The sequence below is a fragment of the Zootermopsis nevadensis genome, unplaced genomic scaffold (genome assembly GCF_977971745.1).
Source record: "Zootermopsis nevadensis isolate Lab colony 2312 unplaced genomic scaffold, Znev_1.0 Znev_ptg000023l, whole genome shotgun sequence".
NCBI classification, from domain to species: Eukaryota; Metazoa; Arthropoda; class Insecta; order Blattodea; family Termopsidae; genus Zootermopsis; species Zootermopsis nevadensis.
The window spans coordinates 130036-152976 of record NW_028259155.1 but is presented as its reverse complement, the minus strand read 5'-3'; the positions used below and the strand labels follow the sequence as shown (position 1 = coordinate 152976).

The 22941-nt window shown below is 41.0% G+C and overlaps 2 protein-coding genes across 6 annotated transcripts in view; one reads left to right on the top strand and one right to left on the bottom strand.

The window, feature by feature from the left end:
* Nucleotides 1-506: 506 nt before the first annotated feature.
* Rap1 (RAS oncogene family member Rap1) overlaps nucleotides 507-22941 on the bottom strand; it is a 59891-nt gene continuing 37456 nt past the window's right edge. The window contains exons 1-5 of one of the 5 annotated variants that reach the window (XM_022076179.1): nucleotides 12482-12639; nucleotides 5429-5641; nucleotides 5010-5138; nucleotides 3772-3924; nucleotides 507-2978 (exon numbers count right to left, since the gene is read on the bottom strand). In XM_022076179.1, the coding sequence (XP_021931871.1) occupies nucleotides 2889-2978; nucleotides 3772-3924; nucleotides 5010-5138; nucleotides 5429-5611 (555 nt within the window). In that variant the 5' untranslated portion in view covers nucleotides 5612-5641; nucleotides 12482-12639 and the 3' untranslated portion in view covers nucleotides 507-2888. The other 4 variants (XM_022076180.2, XM_022076182.2, XM_022076181.1 and 1 more) reach the window with 4 other exon arrangements.
* Nucleotides 17849-22941, top strand: part of LOC110835693 (uncharacterized) — a 41394-nt gene continuing 36301 nt past the window's right edge. Inside the window, exon 1 of the mRNA XM_022076185.2 lies at nucleotides 17849-18001. The gene's annotated coding sequence lies outside the window, so the exon portion shown is untranslated. The remainder of the gene's footprint in view (nucleotides 18002-22941) is intronic.

The window sequence follows — 22941 nt, the reverse complement described above, 5'->3', positions numbered from 1 at the left end:
TTTAGTACCAATTTGTCTCAGCACAATAGGATTTGAAGACGTGAAATGATGCACTCACTCGCTGCTTCATGCGACACATCAGTTGTAAGTCATCACAGTTTACTGATAAATCATGAGCAGCGACATGTAATGCGCAAGAATGCGTTGAATCTGAAATGTTCCTTGAAGAACGTATTAATTATGTTATGTTAACATGCAAGTAATCTGCATATTGCAGCACACTAACAAACCACTTACCTGGAAGCTTGTAGAAAGTTGCGGGGGGCCAGGAAAGTTCCAAAGTATCGTTTGCCAGTCTTAGACTGTCGAGACAAAACTGGTAGCACGTCCACGCAATATTAAATAAGTGAATTGAATCAAATGTTTACGGAGTTGGCAGCACGACTGCAAACTGCGATTTAGAAAGGACGTAGGGAACAGAGAACGAGTTTGGAGGAGGTAACGAACCAGGAGAAAATTATAATAAGTTCTGAGTTTTGGAAACTGCAGAAAGTGGAAAGAAAAAGTACAGAAAAATCATTTATTACCAGTTTATGAAGCATTTACAATAAAGGAGTGAAAATGGTTTTTGATGAGTGATTGATTGCTAATGGGCCTGCTTCTTACCTGGTTACTACTCCACTGCTAATAACTGGAAGATCAAAATTCCACAACTGATCGATAATTTCATATAACATTATAAAAACAATGCAATTTGGGAAGAAACACCTGTGCTAAAAGCAATAAATTATACAACAGAAATTTCAAAAACACGTCTTTAAAGTGTCCTCACCAAGCCAGAGAAACTACAAACCTGGAACTGCACGCTGCTTGCTCAAAATACCCTGTGCCTGCGGACGTCAATCAACAATTCCACGCACAAGAACTTTAATTCACGTGTTGGCGTGGGACAAACCACAAAGTGGGGAAAGAAGTTCAATTCCACTGAGGCAGACATTGCTTTCTGCGAAATGACGACAGGAAGCACCTCGAGGCGATCGCTCCGCCTCGAGGTCCGTTTCGATGTCCCCGCGCCCGATCAATATGCACAAAGTACAATCTCTGAATGCAAACTGCATGTAAACATAACGGATTTTACGTACACTCTAACTGGCGAGCGAGCTCTCTGCGACAACAAATAAAACTTCTAAAATATTCAACAGAAGGCAAATCTGTACATGGACAATACGATATTTGAAAAGTGTACAAAGTGGTGGTGGGGGGCCCAGACTCAATACTGTGCAAGTCCATGAGAGTTACTTTTCTGCTTCTCCTCTGGGCCATTACACTGAAACAAGCTCTGGCAATCCATTCTCACAAACAAAAGAACGACCACCTCAGGAGTTTCCCTTTCACATATAAATACAATTACCAAATGGAATTAATTGTGACAAAAATATTACACCTATCCTCATTATGCAGAAACAAAAACATTGATGCTGAATCAGTAATATTTAAACAGACAACGTCTTTCAATGAAAAAGCGCAACATGGCCGCGCATTCTTTCAGACATATTTCCATAAAAGTTAGAAAATGCATTCTTAATCTGTTGTATTGCCAACTATGCACCTGCACATTTTTAATCATGATGTCCGACACAGGAACACAACCACATAAAAATATACAAAAATATGTTACATAATAAAAGCCAGGTCTTTTTAAATACCTCAAGCACAGCAGCTTGCATGAAGAGAGAGGACAAAATTCTTTCATTTCCCACTTTGTCTTTCGTCTGGCCACGCGTCGGGGCTTCCGCAAGCTCCAGTTTTCCTTCCTCATTTGTACTGCTATCAGAGCGCGCGCGTGACGGCGGCAAAATAGTTATCTTCAAAATTACATCTGGAAGGGGGAGGCCGACAGGATTGCAAGAGACAAAAACTATATTCATTACAATAGCCAATCAGCAACAAGGCAAAATACATACATTTTACATAACAACTAATATGACACTCAAAAACAAATTATCTATATGCAATAATTACTATTTTTTCATTACTCTGGTGAGAAGTGGAAGGAAAACTAGGGGGTTACAACATTTGCTGAATTATGTGAATAAACTGCTCTACATTTCCAGATAAAAAGTAGGAAACACTATCACCATAATAACTGTTTACTTTCTTTCCTTTTTTTTGTGGTTATTTTTGTTTTCTGCACAAATTTACAAAGAGACCGTGGCAGCTTTACATTGAATGAGATATGAATGACATTTAGTCACTTGGTTGGTCAGTTTGTTTCCGTTCCATCCAGTCCGGAGGAGCCGCGGAGATGGAACGGCTCGGGCAGACCGGTGGCGTCCGATAAAAAAACGAAGGCCCGGTGGAAGTGGCGTGCGTCAAGCCAACTGATCTGGACCTTGGTCTTCCATGGAGGGGGCATGAAAGGGGACACAGGGGTGGGAGGACTCAGTACACAAAGTATTAAGGCCACAGACTGAAAAAAGAGTAGTTTCACTACAAACTTTTTTTAGCTGTTTATTCTTGTTTTGTTTTCTTTCAACTAGTGAGATCTTCGAGTCCTGTCACGGTGTCGTGCAGAATTTTCCAAACAGAGAGGAGGATCTGCCCACATGTAGCAAAATGCCACTGGTCTTCGTGGTGGGCCTCCAGAGTCGACGCCTCGGCACAAAGAATGGCACGTACGCTCGCTGCCAGATCCTCGTGCACTTCCTGTGTCGTTTCTCACAACATGCTCTCGGGACTACGACGACGCCCAATACCGGCTTGGGCCAATGCTAGCAGTTCGACAGGCTCTTGGGAAAACAACGTGACCACGGATTCATTCATTTTAATAAGATAACTGTGGGCTGGGGAAGCCCTTTCCTTCCCCACCCCTCATCCTGTCGGTGCCAGGCCACAACATTATGTTATGTACAGTTTGGGTTGGCACCACATGCGCCACTTGGTCTTTCTTATAGAAGAACACAAAGGGACTTCTTTTTTTGTTTTGGCTTCTTCTCTGGTGACTTCTTGTTAATTTGTCGCACTAAATCATAAAATATCTGCAAACATAAATACAAACCACCATCACTTTACAGAATAAAAATGGTCATTACATGTCCAAACAGTTGCTTAAAATCAGTATCACGAAGAAAATTGAGGCAATGTTATGAAAACCAAAGCTGCAGATTTTGTTTTTCTGAGATCCACAAACTTACACCATGGCAGTAGAAGAAATCTATCGTAGTACCTATTTATACGAAAGGCAATAAATCTGACTGCAGGAATTACCAAGGAATATCATAATTTTCAACTACATACAACATTTTACCCGATATTCATCTCTCAAGGCGAACTCCATACACAGACAAATATATTAGGAAGTATCAATGTGCATTCCGATGTAAGCAATCAATTACTGATCACATACCGGGAAAAGAATAGGAGTTCAAGTGTACAGTACGTTAGCTATTAATAAACCAAAAGAAAAAGACTATGATCTGAATATGAGGAAAGTATTACACAGCACACGATGAACTGTTAAATGCATCAGAGCGTGTTAATGAATGTGCATTGGCATCTAAGGATATTGACGCCGGTTTTAAATACCAACTATAAGGAAAAGAAGTTTAACAAAACCTCTAAAATGATACACTGTAATATATGTGACACATCTCAATAGCCCTAATACTGGAAATGATGAAGATAATAACCACAACGCTACATGAAATTTTATGCATAGCGTAAATAAATATGCTTGAAAAATAAATATCAGCATCCCTTCCTGACTGTGTAGCTTCAACACTATGGTACGGGAAGAAGAAACAAGTATTCTTGATTGTGTCGTTAACTTACATCATTTACATTAATTTTGGCTTTGGCAGATGTTTCCATGAAGGCGCAGCTGAATTGCCGTGCCAGGTTTGCCCCCTGGTCCTTGCCTACCACTCGTTCGTCTTCCAAATCGCACTTATTTCCCACCAACACCATCGGTACATCTTCTGTATCCTGTACATACGACAATGATGAACGGAAAATGCTGCAGACTAACCACGAGAGGGCATTAAATACATCAACTACAAGAAGGTATAAAATGCACTGCATCACCAATCCAGTTGTAATGGAGAAGAATGATCATTATGAACTCCTTCCCAGGAGCTCATCTGCAGATGGAGAATAAATACCAATTATATATTGTACAGTTAATTACAGCTGACATTCTTGGATCACTCGTTGCCCCGATGACGGAGGCGGCGCGGACCTCTGAAATGTTGGAAAACTTCTACCAGACTGCACAGTGCTACCTACAACCCATAAGCCAGCCACCTTCAAGCTCATTTATGTGCTAAAAGGTGTATTCAATCATTACACAGATATTTTCTATTTCTAATACCAAAAAGATATTTTACACGAGACTGAAATGGTTCTCTCTGATTTATCTACACTGTTTTAAACATGTGATCAGCCATCAACCAATAGAAAACACAGTTTGACCCACAATCCAAGAAATTGGAGTACAATTCAAAACCAATTCAGATAACAATAATTTTTTACATTCAAAATTTAAAATACTTTTCTGTGTAGTAAATCTACTGAAATTAATAAATCTTCTTGCACACACACTCAGGTACGTTCCAAACAACTTATGCGACTTCATTTAAATCAAGTAACTTTTTTGCCGTCTGGTATAAACTTCTCCCTTCACAAATTAAACTGATACCTCACACTACAGTATCAAGGTCATGTTCAGAAAGCTTGTGCATGGCTGTAACAACATTTTCGTTTATCACCGAAGGCTCTCAGAACTGATTAATACCACACTCCAATGACGAAGCCTGAAATGAAGGCGATTAAGGTCTCAAGAGTGGGCGCAAAATGAAGCCTTGTTCCTCGACAGAAGCTCAAACACAGAATTAAGAATGAATAAGTATTTTTACACCAAACAGTTCATGTTATTTGCTATGGATGTGTGCTTTAACATTTTCAAGGCAGCACTACATATTTATACTACGATGGCAAACTAAAACATGAACTTTGCAAGTCAAAGAGCAAAATATTCTTAAACACATTCTGCAAAAGAAAACAACACTTACCTTAACCCGCAAAATTTGTTCCCTTAAGTCTTGTAAATCATTAAATGTTGATTGTGCTGTGATGGAATACACTAGGACAAATCCCTGACCATTTTTCATGTATAAATCCCTCATTGCTGTAAATTGTTCCTGGAAATCAGACAGACAATATTTAACACATTTTTGTTAAGTAAATTGCTTTGATACGTTTTACTGAAACAGGTCTTTCTTGTTCAGTTTCCAAGTCATTTGAACAGGGCTCTATCCCCCCCCCCCCCCCCCCCCCAAATCCATGACTCTGATTGACCAATGTTCTTCCTTCCCTTAGCCTGATCCTTACACTCTTCCTATATAACCCACACACATACGAGACACATTTCATTCTTATACAAAATGTGCATTAAACTTTTTTCTGCGTTCCATGGTAGAATTCTTCTTACCGTGCCTGCCGTGTCTAGAATTTCAAGCATACATTGCTGCCCGTCCACTTCAACTTGCTTCCTGTAGCTGTCCTCAATAGTAGGATCATATTTCTCGACAAAGATGCCCTGCACAAACTGGACAGTAAGAGCTGATTTTCCTACGCCTCCACTTCCCAGGACCACAATCTTGTACTCGCGCATTCTCGACAGCAAAGCCCTTTCCCGCTCGATCTGAAAATAAGCACACCAATTTAAAACACACTCGCACAGAATTAAGTGCCAGAATACAAGTAACATTCCTAAACAAATCACTTCTTTCAGGAAAAAAGTTAAACTGAACTTGACAATCTCTCCACAATGGAAATAATGCAACTTACAACTTCCCATCAAGTTTAGGTTTCTCCTCTCAGTTCACGTGCAATTTTACAAGAGTACTTTACACGCTCTTACAAGTTTCACAATTTATTCAACCACATTCACTAGCTTTCACAGAAAAATGTCATTAAATAACCACTCACAAGTGTGTGCAATTCAGAAATCCAAAAGCGCTGCCCAAACCAATAAAAAATTATAAAACACATGGTTTAAGCAACCAAGAAAGATCTTGAAAGAGACTTTCAGATGAATGAGGCCAGAAAGGGTCAATGAGCGGTGGCCTAACACTGTTAACCGCTACATGTTTCTAGACAGAACGCAGAAAGACTAGTACATTATATATACATGTGTTGGCGCATCTGGTTGGAAAGTTACGGGAATTCCTTGTGGTTTCTGGACAACTGATATTACGTATTAACTAGAAGGCGGAGAGAGGAGAGGGGCCTGTAAGTGGAAAGGAAGTGGACTCTTTCCTTTCCTCCTTGTGTGAATATGCTGCCTGCCACAAAGAACACCAATGAAGAGTCAGGACATTATTTTAATGCAATGGTTTTCATTTGATTGAGGAACTTAAACCTAAGACAACAAAAATAAATAGCACTGAACCTGATATCAGGATGTGGGTACGACTATGAATGAGTGATGAAAATCAGATTTCTTGCTACTGGTTTACAATGTGACATATTATAGGATAAATCTGGTAGGGAATAGACAACACGCTGCCTTCTGTACTAATTCCACTGACCAACATGGTGATTCTTTTGGCTAGCAATTGTGCCCTTCATTTGACTCACAGCGCAGCAGCAGAGGAAGTCATGCAGATATGTTCTTGCGGCTAACTCCCCCCCCCCCCCACCCGTTTATATAAGTAACTGCGCTGCCTGCCTTTTCCAGCGTACATAAAAGAGAAAATTATTTTCCAGCTCTAAAATCAGTATAATTCCAGCAGGTACACCCTGCACCAAGGATGTAAACTGTGTTAAAGTGACTTCCAATACCAGAGAATACTCTTTACTTTGTAAATTCTTGTGTTTTACACCTTTCTTCTTTGCATACAAGAGCTCTGTACCTCAATGAGCATCCCTCCCCACAAGGTATGTCCAGAGCAGTTGCTTAACTTGCTACGCTACATATGGCAATAATTCAAAGCATTTTTAAATTAGCATTAACACAGAACAGGATATGGACTGACATCACATACCTATGTTTTCAAGTTACAAAACTGTTGTGCAGAATCAGAAACTCTGGTGTTACCAAAACATAGTCAAAGAACTATTTATGTATCATGCTAAAGAAAGTGTTGGTAATGCAAGGGTTAATGGATGCTAATTACAGCAACTGAAGCCAAGGCTAAATTGGCAATTTACTTGACTCCAATCTCTCTCTCTCTCTCTCTCTCTCTCTCTCTCTCTCAAAACAGAAATATATAAAGCCATGGTGTTACAAGCAAAACTATCAAAGCCATAAACAATACTTGGTTCGGACAATACGTAGTGCCAGAATCTGTTCAACTTCCAATTGACAAAATGCTGTTGCATTCATGACTAGTATGTCACACCTGAAATCACACACTTCATTCCCATGGTGGCTTAGTTCTGCACTATCTAACTTCCACGATGATTCCGACAATGATGAGGGTTTCCTGAATGTGGACAAAGCCTTCAGCACGGCATAGGTCAAACTTCTCCTCTGCAAGGTAACTCCCTGTCTTACCCAGTGAAAACCACGTCCTTGTACCTGGACTGCCGAAAGTTCCAAATGCCCTTCCAGTCAGCCTATGCACGTGGCATGCGGGCTGAGATTGCCTGATGGGATAAATTCGGGAGGTGCAATGTGATGTGGCAACAGACTAAATTACTAGCCACGGTAGCTCAATCAGTAGTGCCTCAGAAGGAATCGGCCATTTTACATACTTGGCTGTCAATATAAACAATTACCTCCTCCTCTTGTGCAGTAACGAGAAACAAAGTGAACCATTCCAACATCATCTATGCAAGCGTTCGCATTGACGTCATACACGATAAATCGATAATTGATGCTTGAGAGCCACAATGAAAAATCATTGATCCACGTGTTGTGGTCATTTATGGACCGAGTAGAAGACACCAATACCAACAAGTCAGATGTAGAACATCAACGCGTCAACAATACCGCCCACATCTAAGACCGAATAATTTATCATCAATGCCCGAAAACAAAAGAGTGCAAGGGGGCAGACCTTAACTAGTGCAAGCGCTCCTCCAGTGCAACTGTGAACCGTCTCCCATTCATTCAGTGGTCTTCGTCTTATGACGCCTCCAAAAGAGAAAGTAAACCAATCTCAAAGCTGGCCAACTAATTTCAACGAGTTTTACGCTCGAAAATACACTCCACGTGAAGTGGGACGACGCTTATGGTGACATCGGAAGGATGTTGGAGCAGTGGCGTCATTATCACACTCGAAATTCGTCGATTAAGAGAGTCGGTCTCGGGGCGGATATTTGAACCCGGAACCTTCCAAATACGAAGATGTGATATGACGCTCGGCGCTGGTAGAATTAACACTGAAGGCTGAGTACGCCCACTTTTCCCATGTAATGAATCTTCGCTTCCAGAAAGGGCCAATTAAATTGACCATGAGTCTGAGGAAATTTTTTGCTCTCTACTGGTTGGTTACTGACACTTCCCAATTTGAAATTCGCATCATGCAGTTCGTAATAAATTTGTAAAAATATGAAGACATAAATTTACTGTAAGGTAAACACCCCCTCAAATAAAATAAATTATGCTGTGGCTTATAACCATGAATGATAACGGACAAGTTAAAGAGTCTTCAGAAGAGTACCATGCCCTTTAATCCTCATCAAACAGAAAGGACTAGATTACACACTGCAAGCAACATGATAACATAACATCAGTCATGCCTCATCTCATGTTCAGTACATTCACTCAGTCTGAATAACCAAGCAGCACTTGATGAGGTTCAGAACATGCCAGCCTCCTCACAAGACAAGTTCCTTGCATACTAATTTTAGTTTTGTGTAATCTCCTATTCCCTTACGCCTTGCTGATACCTTCAGTCAAGATGATTGCTAACCACAAATCATTTACAATCATTCTCACACACAATTTCAAACTTTGAGCAAGTCACAGTGGGCAAAAAACTAGATAGAAACACAGGGAATGTTGGAAATATAAATCTGCTTTAAATAAAACTATTTACTGGATCCAGATAATAAAATGCTGCGCCTGATAACCTCAGCCCCGATTCCACGCCCACGACATAGCGTAAGTCATGAAATCTGGCAAGTGAGTAACTAAATACTGTATTTGGGTAGCTGAAAAATACATCTCCCTGCGAAGCTGCAACACTGCATATTGCACATGGCAACTTACGATTTCTTTATGCAAAAAAGGTGTTTAGCAGTAACACAAGTAGTACGAGTCTGAACAATTATTTCCATCTCGACACCACGCTCGTATGCTTTAAAATAGCAACATGTGTCCTCCATGTACCCATAAGCAAGACATGTCCTAATTCTTGATTTCATGCTTTTCACCGAGTTCAAAAGTATCTCACAGCAATTGTTACTGCAAAATACTGATGACATTATCAAACTTTTTTCAGAAACCAGACGTTTTGCAACAAACAAGACAAAAATGTTACAAAAAATGTACACAGGCCATTTTAGAAACATCATTGGGTTATGGACTGAGAACCCTTGGACCACACCTCAACTCCACTCCCTATTTGTTCTGATTCATCATAGCTGTGACATCATCGCCCCTTTATCATTTCAACAGTGAAGGATATGCACAGCATAAAGAAGATGGGGCAAAGAATTTTCAGTTATCCCAGTACTTTTCATCCTGCAATTTCATGGCATCAATAACATTCAGACTCAATCAAACAACCATTAAAATGTTATATGTGTCTATAGAATTTCCTTGTAACAAATATGTCTAAGTATGATTTACCTAAGAAAACCAGTAAAGCTAACAAAATGACAAACCTATAAACCAGAAAATTTAGCTTGAAATCACATAATTGTTTATAAAATTTGCCATTACAAAACTGAATGCTAGCGAGGCACAAAACGACAAAGCTGCACACATTCTCAGGCCTTAACACTGGACAGAAGTGATCACATAAAAATTAATTAATTCAAACAATACATATACATAAACATAATCTCAGACAAATAAATGGACCCTCAAGCAGTCTTATGACAATCATTTTATGCACACTTTCACATAACATTTCATAAGTAACACTGTCTCAACTCACAAATTAGATCTGACCTGGAAATAATTGTTGTAACTACAACAAAAATGTAACAAATAGTTGGTATCCTTTCAACTGCTTGCAGCAATCCTTCCTCAGAAGCCAACAGTGAATTCCTTTCTTTACAATGAGATTGAGGTCTTCTTAGTTCTTGTATCACACAGTCTTGTGGGTGTACACACCAACATCTGCCTCCTAAGAGTTGGTATAAACCCACAAGACTGCACTACACAGCTGAACAATCCACATAAGTCTGACCTCTCACACGAACCTAACCTATTTCATTATAATGTCCACAAGAGCCTGCTACTGGTCTTAAGCCATATTAATGCAGCCCACAGATTGCATCTAATTTATTAAGATCACCTTCACAAATGCTTAGTACTCTTTTACATATTTCATAAAAGCCCAACTATAGTGCAAAAGCAAAAGGTAAAATGTTAACAGTATTCAACATCTATGATTTCTTTTCACTACATGTTTACAGTTAACACAACTGGTTAGAAAATAATGTGGTCAAAGATTTTTCACACATTAATACCATGTTCAATTACACTGTTCTTATAAAAACATTTACTGTAATATAAACAACAGTAGTGAACTGGGAAGTATTTTCATTCAATGGATAAATCATAAAAATATATTTCTTCATTTATAAGGAATATAACAATCTGTAATAGCTCGCACAGGCTCACATATGCAGTAAAAGACTGGCTGGTAATATGTAAATGTACTATGTGCTTTGTACTTGGTCCACACAGAAAAATGTTCAACTAACCTGGAATTTCATTATAAGCAGGAAAAGAATAGAGTTTATTCACATTCAATATATCCTTCATAGTACAAGTCAAGGACGTAGAACAGGTCATAATATGCACACAGTATATAATGTAAATAAGTAACATTCTATTCTATGAATATAAACCATTCAGTACAAATAAAATGCCAATATAAAAACAACTTCTCACTGCTCAGCTATTTACATAAATGTTTACATTATATGATAGACAGAGTGAGATAAAATATAACTTTTTCATACTGGCTTAAATACTTTTATACCACAATTTTAGACTTTTAATGAGTGATGGAAAAGTACTGAATAATTTAATCCCTGCATAGTACACACCTTTCTGGTAAGTAATGGGGTTAGCTTTTGGCCTATGGAGGTCATGTTTATGCCCTGTGTTCATACTACATATGTCATTATTTGTTAGAAACTTATCTGTGTTATCCACAAATGAATGACAGTAAAGAGAGTAATAATTCACTTGCAAGAGAGAGTATATCAAAGTTCTTATACAGCTCTGCAAGAGACTCTTCTTTTAACACCTGTCATTATTCTAACAAATTTCCCCACAAGGAAACTCCATATGTGATGGAATGGAAATAAACAAATTAAGATAATTTTAAAGTATCTATTTTAAAGTGGTGTGACTGTCCTCACGTCAAAGCATGCCAAACTTAGTGTGCTTCTTCCCATTTCAGTTATTATCAATTTATAAGCTAAGGAATTTAGATGCTAATAATTCAATTGTTTTATCATCATAACCTATACTTTGTATGCAAATTTTGATGTTAGAAGCAATAAATAAATTAAAAGCAGTAAATAAATATTAGTCTATATGAGCACTAGAAGAATTTATATAATACAGATATAGTTTATTGAGCTAAGCTGTATATGCAGCAATGCTAGTAACTGCATTTCACACAAAATACACATATGATACTGCTCGTCCTTTAAGTATCATATAACTATCAAAGACAATCAAACAAATCTTAATGAATAGAAATCACTTTCTTTGTGTGTGGATCCATCTATTATAGGTTTAAGTTATTGTCTTTTGAGTATTAACAAAATGTTAAATTTGAGTAATGGAAAGGCAGTTGATTCATTAGATTTCAGTTCATATCATGATAATCAGACAACCAGCAAATCATGAAAATAAATTCATTAGGCCATAAGTCAAGTAACACTTGAAAATGAGTCCAGCACTAAAAACCACAATTATTTATAATCAGAAGAAACATGCAATAAGGGACATGGCTTCAGCACACACATAATAAAGTACTCCAACATTGAAACAGATCTCAAATTCAAATGCTTTAGCTCTAGTCACTTAGGCACTGAAATGTGTATCATAAAACACTATTGACCCAGCAATTAAATAACACAATACAGTACCTTCCAAGGTCTTATCCTACTCCGTTGGCAAGGGTTTCAACTTAAGTTGTTTGCTTGAAACATTGGACTCTCCTTTATCACACTGATTACACCGCCATGTCTTCAACACCAGTAATTCTTTGCTCTTAATAAAACCGGTACGACATTCTCGTCCTCATTATTGTAAATTAACTTTCTGGGCTCTCAATTTCAGAAAAAGACTGTGCATATGACAAATACCTCTAAATTAAGTAAATCTTTCAACACTTACCGTTAACTAGGGCGATGGCTTCCCACTTCCGTCGACGCATGCGTAATGATAATTGTACGTCGCAACTCTTCCGGTTACCAGCTACCAATGGTAGCAACATAATACATAATATGAACACATACAATGTCACATGTCAATTTGGATGAGGATAAAACAATATTGCAAGTACAAACACACTTTAAAGGTACTATAATCCAGAGATTTTCTCAGTATCTGTGAGTCATTGTTCCCTTATAATCCTCACTTTTCCTAACAATTAAAAGCACTTAGTAAGAACAATATCACTTCAATGTTGTGTACCCTTATGGAAGTTCACTTCTCATGTGAAAAGAAAACAAATGAATAATGATATTCCGAATTAACACAAGAATTATCTGGTGCAGTTGTCATATTAGTAAAATGCGAGATTTAATTTACTTATGGCAAGCATGAAGGTGACTGTTTTATGGGATGCTCTTTTTAGTCTGGTACAAACTGACAGACGTTACGTAAGTATTGTCTCCATCAGGCGGCTTACTCATCGCCCTGATGATGGAGGTAGTAAACACCTCGAAACGTCGGTCAAAGTTTACATTACTACCCGGAAACATCACAGAAGTCAGTCATCTTTAAATTGTTTGAATTGTAATAAACTTATATGCCTAATGCAGTTATACAACTAATAAACTTATTCAGCTTTTGCACTGGTTAGTCTTGGTGTGATTGAACAACATTTCTTATTCTACCTTGGTCAATGTCACTGAAATAAAAATGTGTATTTGTGAGGTTATGGATTCAGGATTAAGAAATTTCTGATTCTAAACTTCACTTATGAACTCTGTTTAAGGTTAATAATAATTATAATTATTCACATTAGAATATGATAAAATTACACAATAACATCCATTCAGTTCTTTATTATTAGTGTGCTGCATCAACAGCCAGATGGCCAATTATAGATACAGCATAAGAGAAGAACGCAATGCAAGTTTTACAATGCTTCGGTAAACTTGGTATCTTCAGGGTGAATATGTCGAGGTTATTGGGGGTAGTCTGGAAGCATTAGCTAGACTAGGGAGTTGTTGGCAAGTGGGTATTTAAGGACAAGAATGGGAGAACAGAGGTGTGGGATGCCACCCAAATTGTAGTGAGCACATGGTTCAGGAAAATATGTGATGAAAAAAGATTTTAATGGCCACATGGTAAGATGAAAAAGTGATGGAAGACTTTCTTTTAGTGACCACATGGCTCGGAAGGAGGTCATGGAAATGTTTTGGCTCTCACATAGTTTAGAGTAGAGGTCAGCTTCTTTCCATCTCTCTGTCTTAATGATATGGAGAATCTGAGGAGCAGATAAAACAGTGGCTAGGAGAAGCGAAAGGGGTAGGTGGGGGCATTCGTGATGTAGTAGGCCTCTGTAGAGTGTGGTAGTACTGACTGTTGTGAGTTCTGGACATGGATCCAGTGGTACCGAGTGGGGACGAATGGCAGCTAGGTGAAGGACTTGTTACGTAAGGATAGGGAAGTTAAGTATGGCTGAAGCCAATTTGTAAGTTACTCTTCAGTAACAACTTATGCTTGTGTTCACGGGGAGAACTACAAGAAACCCAGTCGTCATAATGACAGAATGTTGAACCGGCAAAATCAGAGAAGGTTTTGTATTACCGAGCTGACCTTCAGTGTTTGTTTGGAGGGGGGGGGGGGGGGGGTGTTTAGATAATTTTTGTTAAGTTTGGACACAAGTATGATGAAATGGGAAATGAAGAAAAGTTCACAAGCAGAAACATTTTCAGTTTTGTGTTTCTCAGCTTAATGTTTGGTTAATCTGCAATTGGCTCTACATGTAACTCACATCACAGATGCAAGACACCTTCAGAAACATCAATTAGGATATAGGATAGGATTTAGTGAATGACCGTGATCTAAATAGGATGATGTAATTAAAAATATGCTGTGCTCTTATGTTAAAAGGGTGTAAAGAGATGAAGATAAATTGACATCTGTTGATCAGTGACATTCTGTGAAAATATGTCAGATATTTTCTTCTACAGATCACAGATAAGATAATAATGCACTGTGATGGAGTGATAATAAATGCTGGAGTTCATTTCTGATCTTGGACAGCGACAATGAATGCTGTCAGTCTGTTGGAAATTGTGAGGCACGAACTTCTCCAGACTCTATTGAAGGTGTTGTGTATGGAAACTTGATTTTGCGTGGCAAGAGGGAGAGAGATAGGATTGGCACAAGTTGTTAATGCAGCAGAAGATTTGCTTATTGTTGGGATGTGGGACACTTCTGCTGTACTACTGTGCATTTGAAGGGGTCCACGAGGTCAGAAAGTTTCAATCTCGATCCTAATGAATATTCTGCCGTGTGTTTCGAACACAGGGTACGGCAAAGCACTGGAACTGTACTGAAAACAGTGTTTAAAATCACATGAATTTTAAAATATAATTAATTGTTTCAAATGAGGAAAAAATTAAATTAAGTTACATGGCATGGTTTTTCTTTAAAAAGAAGGAAATGAAAAAAAAATGCAATTCTTTCATTTTAGTGTGCTAATTTGGAGATTTAGGAGGGAAAACACTAAAACTTTTCTGCCAAACACTTATTAAATTGTCAGTGTCTGTAGTTTGTGTGAGGAAACAGACAGACAGAGGTTAATGATGTTTGCAAACCTTCAGACCAATCACGGAAACTGTGTTTGTTTTTCCGTCTAGTAGAATCGATGCAAGAACCGGAGATTCGCCGGTCTACGCATTTTGTGGTACTGTGAGAATTTTCTCCCGGGCAGTGTTTTAAGCATGTTTTTAGAATTAGGTGTTAAAATGAATCTGCTTGTAGTTAGAAAATTTGTGGAGATTGCAGGTGGAGTCATGTGATTTTAAGGAGCGTTTTCATGCATGACTTCCTGAATACTTTCTTGAGCACAGTGTGTTTGACTGAAGGTGGGGTAAATCCCATAAGGAAGGATTTGTTGAATTGCGGGTAGTGTTTTATCGAGCGTATTATGATGCAGTGGGCGTTTGGCGTGGAAGTTTAGGAATTGTTGTAGAACAAACTCCCAGAATGTGCCTACCTTGAAGATAATTGAAGACATGCGATGGTGGATGTAGGCATAAGGTTGAAGTGGTTGGGTGGAAGGCGTGTTCTAATGAGGTGTTTTCTTCCACTAGTTGTTTAATTTTTGCTCGAGAAACTGAGGGAATCGCGCAGACTCGGTGCAGGAGCTCTGGTGTGTGATGTCCCATTAATTTTCCTGTTATGATTAATCTAATTGACAATTGATGTGTGTGAAGACTCGCTGTTGTAAGGAAGTTTGTGGTCCTTAAGGCTTCCACCCATACCACCCTGAAGTTCACGCATTTTCTGAGATGTCTTGTCAGTTCTCTTTGCACGCGTGATTTCAGGGGAATGGCATGTTGCGTCTGTTCTGTAAGATGGAGGGGAAAGAGGGTACAGGTAGCGAATTTGCATTCTGGGTGAGTTGCACGTTGCTCATTTGGATCAATTAGCCACGTAGCATTCAGAGGGCACAAGGAGAGAGCAGTCGTGGATTTTCTGGGTGTGTAGCCCAGTGTTGGTTGTTGATGTGTTTCTTGAGGGCTGAATGGCTAAATTCTTTGCATGTAGCCTCTTTGAGAAGTGAAGGGAAGGAAGTTGATGAGGTAGAAGAGGAACTGTAGTCGGTCTGTTTAGTGTGGAGTCCCAGGAGGTTGCCTTTTGGTCAGTTTTTTCTCCAGTGCTTTGTTGAAGAGGCAGGCAGCTTGAAACACTTGATAAGGAAATTGTGATGCTCGTTTAAGGCGCAGAAAGATGAAGTGAAGTTTGAAGGGAGTGAACGTGGTATTTGAGCACTTAATGATTACAGAAGTTTTGTAGTCCTGCTTTCATGTGTCTTTGTGGTTGCTGGTTTACATTTGAGTGTGTTTAATGTCTAAAAGTTAAATTATAGGCTGTTTAACACACGAGACAGAAGTGAGTGGAGGACGGGGCTCATTTCAGGGTGGGGGGAAGATACCCAAGACTGTTTGTAGAAGATAGCTGAGTAACTGTCAGCTTCTCAAGAAGGACTTTGCTCCATGGAGTTAGTAGTGTCAGTTTGAGAGTTACGATATGCACTGAATCACGTCAGGAAATTTATGTTCATTGAATGTGATCTTGAGTATTCTGGAAATGTCATTGCAGGATTATACAAGTTTTCAAACAGAATGTAACAGACTAAAAAGAATTTATTTCCGGAAGTCCTTAAAGACCCATATTTTCATTCGTCGTGCAATATTTGTCAAGGAAGGGTTTGTTGGTGAGTTTTGATAATGCTTATCAGAAAATTTATTTAGTGCAGCAGGAACAATAAGATAACAGAGAATGTATCGTGGTGATAGCAGCGAGTCTTTGCAGCACTGACAGTAACATTTCTACCGCGTGTTTCAAAAGGAGTCGGAGGAGGGTTTAAGAACATGATTTGAGGGCTTATCATCTTCGCTGGTAAACGATGTGAAACGGATTAATCTGGCTTATTAATAGGTGAACACGATAACAAGTTTGCGGATTTTCCAAAAGACTGAACTTGTGACCAAGTGTTTGTTTCAGAAATACAATATCCTGTGGTGGTGCTTATGGATGCCACCTGACATTTCGGGAAGCCAGTGGGATGTGGCGGCCCCTTTGCCCACCGCACACACGGGTGACGAACAGAAAAAGTATTAATTTTGCATGATTTGAGTCCAGGGCATCGCCGAGCTCTTCAAAATGACCTTTCCCTGAAAGCTCTGTATTTGGGGTTGGGGTTCGGAGGGGCGGGGCTCATTGCAATCAGTTTGGAACAATAGAAAGCCATTAAGCGATAGCAACGCGGCCTAGATAAGTATCTGTTTTGTTTCGAAACTGGGCAGTGGATCACAGCTTTGTCATTTCAGTCACAACACAATCCTAGCAGGTTCCAGCCTCGCTCATTCCTGTCACCTTTTGTCTCACGAACTGTTTAATACCTCGGAGGGATATATTTCGTGTTTGGCGGAACAAACGCCATGAAACGAGGAGCAGAGATACTGTTTTGCTCACCGTACCTCTGTATACACTGAACCCTCGTCCAACGCGGGGGACACGTCCGTCGAAGGCGTGTGTTCGAATTCTCCGTGGTCTGGAAACAACTCCGAGAGACCTCGGATTAAGATACCATAAATTAGTTGTTGCATGACGGGTCTTCACGACTGAGCAACCAATTAATCTACTGACTGCCGACCTAATTGACCACTAAGTGATTATCGGGTTCGAACTCCAAAGTAACTCCTAAGTAACCAACCGACGAGCTCAGTAGCAGCAAACGAGAAACCACAGGATAAACAGTCCGTCTCTGTGATCCTTCAACTGTCATGGCAACAAGATCAACGCGCCTGCGCGCGGCGCCACACAGCCGTGTTCGCAGCGGCCAGCGTCAGTTCTGGCTGTGTGGTGCCCGGAGTAGAATTGGCGACGCTCTGACGTCATGGGACAGCCGACTGCTTCGAACCGCGTCACATAGCAAACAAAGCTCAGGTAAGAATTCTGCTGTCCATATTCAGTAAGGGGACGCAGCCACTTCTGAGAAGTCCTCCCATGTCCTGCGCGATTAACTGACAGGTCCTTAAAGTGGACTTGTAACATGACATCGTTCTTTATAACGTCCGAGTAATCGCGTTCCGTTTTAGTTGGAAATGTTCTTGCGAAGTGCTCCTTATTTTTAATTCTTAAAGTATTTTTTGTAGGCACTGTTACGGAGCTTACACAGTCGAATATGTTTCGGTCGACGGTCCTTGAAAATGATCAGGAAAGAAGTCAACTATGACGATTTCTTTCCTTTAAATATTCAATCAAAACGTAACATCCAATTCTGACTTCATGTTCCCCACTTCATACATGAGACTCATCACAGTTCAAAACAATACGAAAGTGAAGAAAAATTCTACGTAATATTTTAGAGAAATTACAGCTCCTGTAAGATAAAATGAAGGCATTTAAAACTTACAACATTCATACGTTTGCGATGAAGTACAATACTTGTTTCTTACATATCCGTTGTTGGGAAATAAATCGACTTTTGAAACCTCGAGGTTGTGTTGCCTTATTTAAATGCAGTTTACATGGCAAGGATAAGGATCAAAGTTTCCTTACGTCCGGATTCTGACGGCGCATTGCTTCTCCTCTTAAGCAATGCGCAATTAAGTTATGTTCTCGCAATTCTAATCCCCGCTTGACTTCGTAGCCTTGGCTTCAACTGGCGAACTTTGATTCGTCATTGCAGTTGTATTTCGGCAGCATTTTTGACTGATTACCCACGATCATTTAAGTAATTTCTGAGCACAGACTCAGTCAATCCATGCCGGCTCGGCTGTCGAAGCCACAGATGTAAATGATCGTTGTGTTATCATGAATTCTATTCTTGATGCCCCTCCGGCCCATACACGACGACAAACTGATTATCAGTTCTTACACTGAACACGAGAAGCACTTTACATTAAGTTCAGCAACTTTCGGCCTTCCTGTGCAAATATCGGTTTCCTCCTGAGGTGTCTCATCTGGTCAGTGGAACTTCGTCATTTTAATTTGTTCTGAAGCTTCGAGGTCCACAAGATTCCAGTTACACGTTTTCAGATATCGGTCCTGAGAACTGAAGGTTTTCGTGATTTTCCTCAGTCTCGCCTTAAATTAGGCCACGATCCTTTTCTTTTACATCCTTTCAAATTAATTCAACTTATCGCAGCCTAAGCTACTGACAGTGTCGTTAAGTAAACGCAGATAGACGGGAAAAGTGGACACACTTTACGAACACAATGCATTTTCTTTGTGTGGGCCAATTACTTTATCGGGACAGGAGAACAAAATTAGTTCTCGTGCTGTGCCATTTCCTTTGAAACAGCTGGAATCATTCTGATCAAACGTTATATTTCGCGGCGTTTTGTCAAACCATCTCAAATTCGTAAGTATCGGCACTTCAAGAGAGCCGCTTTGTTTGTTTGTTTTTTTGCTACAAAAATTAATCCAGTTCTGTTCTGCAAAGTAAGAAGTGTTTGTCACCGCGACTCTTGGTTGATCAAGGTAACAGAATATGACCAAACTTGGTGTTAATTTGAGTCCTGTAGCTGCGTGGGGCAAGACGGCGACTGCAATGGGAAGGCAGTGAGGGGAGGGGGAAAGGAGGCGAAACTGCGTAACGAGGAGCGTCATTAAACACTACAGACTGACGCGATCAGCTTGACTTACGAAGACGGCACGTAGCAAGCACGAGGGCTTTTCGTTAACAATCCTGAAGGAAAATCGATGTGGACGGGAGAATAATATTAAAATTGATCTTGAGGACACGATGTGAGGATGCAGACTGGATTCACGGGCCTCTGGACAGGGCCCAGTGGCGAGATGTTTTGAACACGGCAATCAATCTTCGGGTTCAACTTGTCTGAAACTACGATTTTCTCAGTTGCCGTTTGATTCGTTATTTATTAATTAATCTTTTGGATGCGTGAATCGACGTAGTCGGCGAAGACTGGGAACTGCTACGTCCCATTCGGCGGGCGGACTGACCAGATCTGCACAAAACCTTTAGCCACACCAGACGTCGCAAGTTGCTTGTGGAGATTAACGCAAGATTGTGTTTACTTTTGTGGCGAGAGAATTTCCACGAAACACGCAAAAACGGGGGGCGCGTGTGCCCTTCTGCGCCCGTCAGCAACGACGCAATGAGCAGTTATGCAAATGACAGGGGGCGGGGGAGGACACTGACAGGCCTCTCGACAACGGCTAGGGCGCACAGCCTTTCAGGTACACGACGACACGTTGATTATTTTGCGAGGAACGTGGCGACGATGAAACAGATTTTGGTGCAGCTCACATCGGCCTGTGAATGTTTGCAACAACGAGATTCTTACTGACAAACAGAGTCAGTCACTAAACAAATTCGTCCGTTTTTAAAGGCCGAAACTGCTGATCCCCATCCAGAGACAGACGGATTATCCTCACTGTTTGGTTTTCTCCAGCCTCCCGTTGCAGGAGCAGGAATTTTACGACCTGTAGATTCTTACCCCACGCAGCCTCGCACTGACGTCATAACAGAGAACCTCGGATAAATGTCTGGTGCGTAACGTTCTTGGGATATTCATCTTGGAGATGACAGGCTCATTTCGAGCCTCGGAATACCTAGCGCAGCAGCACCAGCTGCTTGCGCCTGTAATTACAGTAAGCTGCAGCCCGCATAGCACGACGCTGCAAAAAAAACTATACAACTGTTGCCTATATCCACAGGGGCACGACCTTTCACGTCGAGTGTTGAGTCCTCCACTCTTTCCGGCTTAACTGCTAACACCACCGTCTCCTTCCAAATTCTTACCCATTCGCTGTTTATGGTCACTCCCCTAGGTATAATATTTTTTTTCGAAATAGTGTCATTAATAAATCTACCTCCATGGAGGAGAGGGTTCTTTTGAGAAGCTGACAGTTACTCACGCAGTCATTAATTTTCTCTGTGCACTTGATAGTGACTACAAGAACTATGAACCCGTAAATTACCATCTTCTGACTTTTGGAAATGAGAACCACGTTTCAAGCTCTCAAAGTGCGGAAACTGTACATCGCAGTGAACTCCATGAGATAACCTTGTGTCGCCTTGACGTGGTTAATGGGAGTGTACACTTTATTAAGCCGATAAGTTCACGTCGCAATGAAAACGTTCACAATTCAAGTTAATTGGTACTTCGTGCCGAGCAGCGAACAGCCATTTTGGCGCCGCAGGTCGACACAACAGCGCGCTTCCAAAACGACTGAATCATTTCCATAAATTTCTCCATTGCCAAATTAGGATTCGGTCCTACGAGCAGACAAGCGGACGGACAGAACAACTGCAGGATTGCGCACATGCGTAATCGCGTTGTGTGGCGTTGATATTCGTCCGAATGCGTGAGTCCACGACGAGAGCTGAGAAGGAGCCGCTCTGTATCCGGACAGAGCCGGAAAAGGATAAAAAATACATTTCGAGATAACAGCTCTTTATTCCCTCAGGACACAGAAGCAACATCATCCAGGCTCAATATTATGCGCATAAAAATGCGACCGCCAAACAAGGCTCGAGATCGTACAAGCAGCAGAAATGAACGGGATCGCAAAACGCCGGAATCCTTTTCCCCGGAGCTTTCCGTGGAATAATTTTACTTTTTCCTTCAAATCGCTGCATAAAAAGTCTTCTCTTCTGTCCAAATGAAAACCTTCGACGGCAACCCGAAATAAATCACCACCAATCGCCGCTGATGTTCAGGTCAGAAACAAAGGACATTCGAACTGCGTTGGTCGCGAGCCGTCCTCTTCGAAAGGCTGTGGACCCGGACCCCAGGTTTCCGACGTTTCGTTGACGTCCGGTCCAGACTGGCTTTGGTTGTGGCAGTGGAAGGACACACGTGCATGACGTAATCTGGATTCTTGCATTACTTACGACGAACGACAAGTCATTACGTGATATTGGTTGACGGAGCCAGCGACAGATTGCAGCACGAATGATGGACGTCGTGTCCGCACCGAGCGTCGTGGGTAATGGCGTTTTTTATGGCGCAGGATTTCTCCTGTCTCGAGAGCCAGAGCACCGGTTACGCTAGTTTTACCGACTGTGGACAACCCTGTGACGTTCATGCCAATAAATGTTACGAAAGTCCGACCAGCTTCTCTGGAATTATTTTACTCAGGAACCGCAGTCCGTAAGACCGGTCGAAGACAGGCTCCTGACTTACGACAGACGCAAGAGAGTGTGGTCGGATTGACTTCCTCGCGGTGTGCTTCGGGTTGCGGACCGCAGTTTCCATTCCCACGACCTGGAAGGGCTGGGACCTCGGCTCGGTGCGTGTGTACGCAGCACGCGGGAGCAGGTTCGACTCTCGATGGGGACCTGTCCGGACGCTGACAGGTCACAGCCGTCCATGGGCCGTGTAACAGCTGGCAGAAGAGGCGGGGGGGGGGGGGTCATCGCCGCCCGTCGATAATGGAACAGACAGTCGCGGGCGCTTCTTTCACGAGGCGTCCACTGATGTGACAAATTGCTTTCCACTCAAATAAACCGACAGCCACAACAAATCTGTCGCACAAAGAACAAAAATTGACAGTGCCAGAATTCGTCTTCGCGACAACCACAAAAAAGCCGCCCCGCTGGGATACTCAACTCCGCAGATTGACTTCTCGCTCCATCGGTTCTGTTTACGTTAGTAAGGGCGAGAGAGTAGTGCAGGTTAGCAAAGCGAACACAGTTCCGTGTTGGCTGAAATAAGGAATTCGTTTTCTGCACATACCTCTGGGCGAGTGCCCAGAGAATCCACGGCGACAGTGTTTCGAGTGCAGGTTCTACTACTGTCTTCAGGTGACCTGATTTATTAACGTAAGAGCCAGTTGTTACAGCACTTCCTGTCGGGTGCCGGGTCACGTGGCCTGCTGGAGATCCATCAACTTCCCTTCTGCTGTTTTCCACC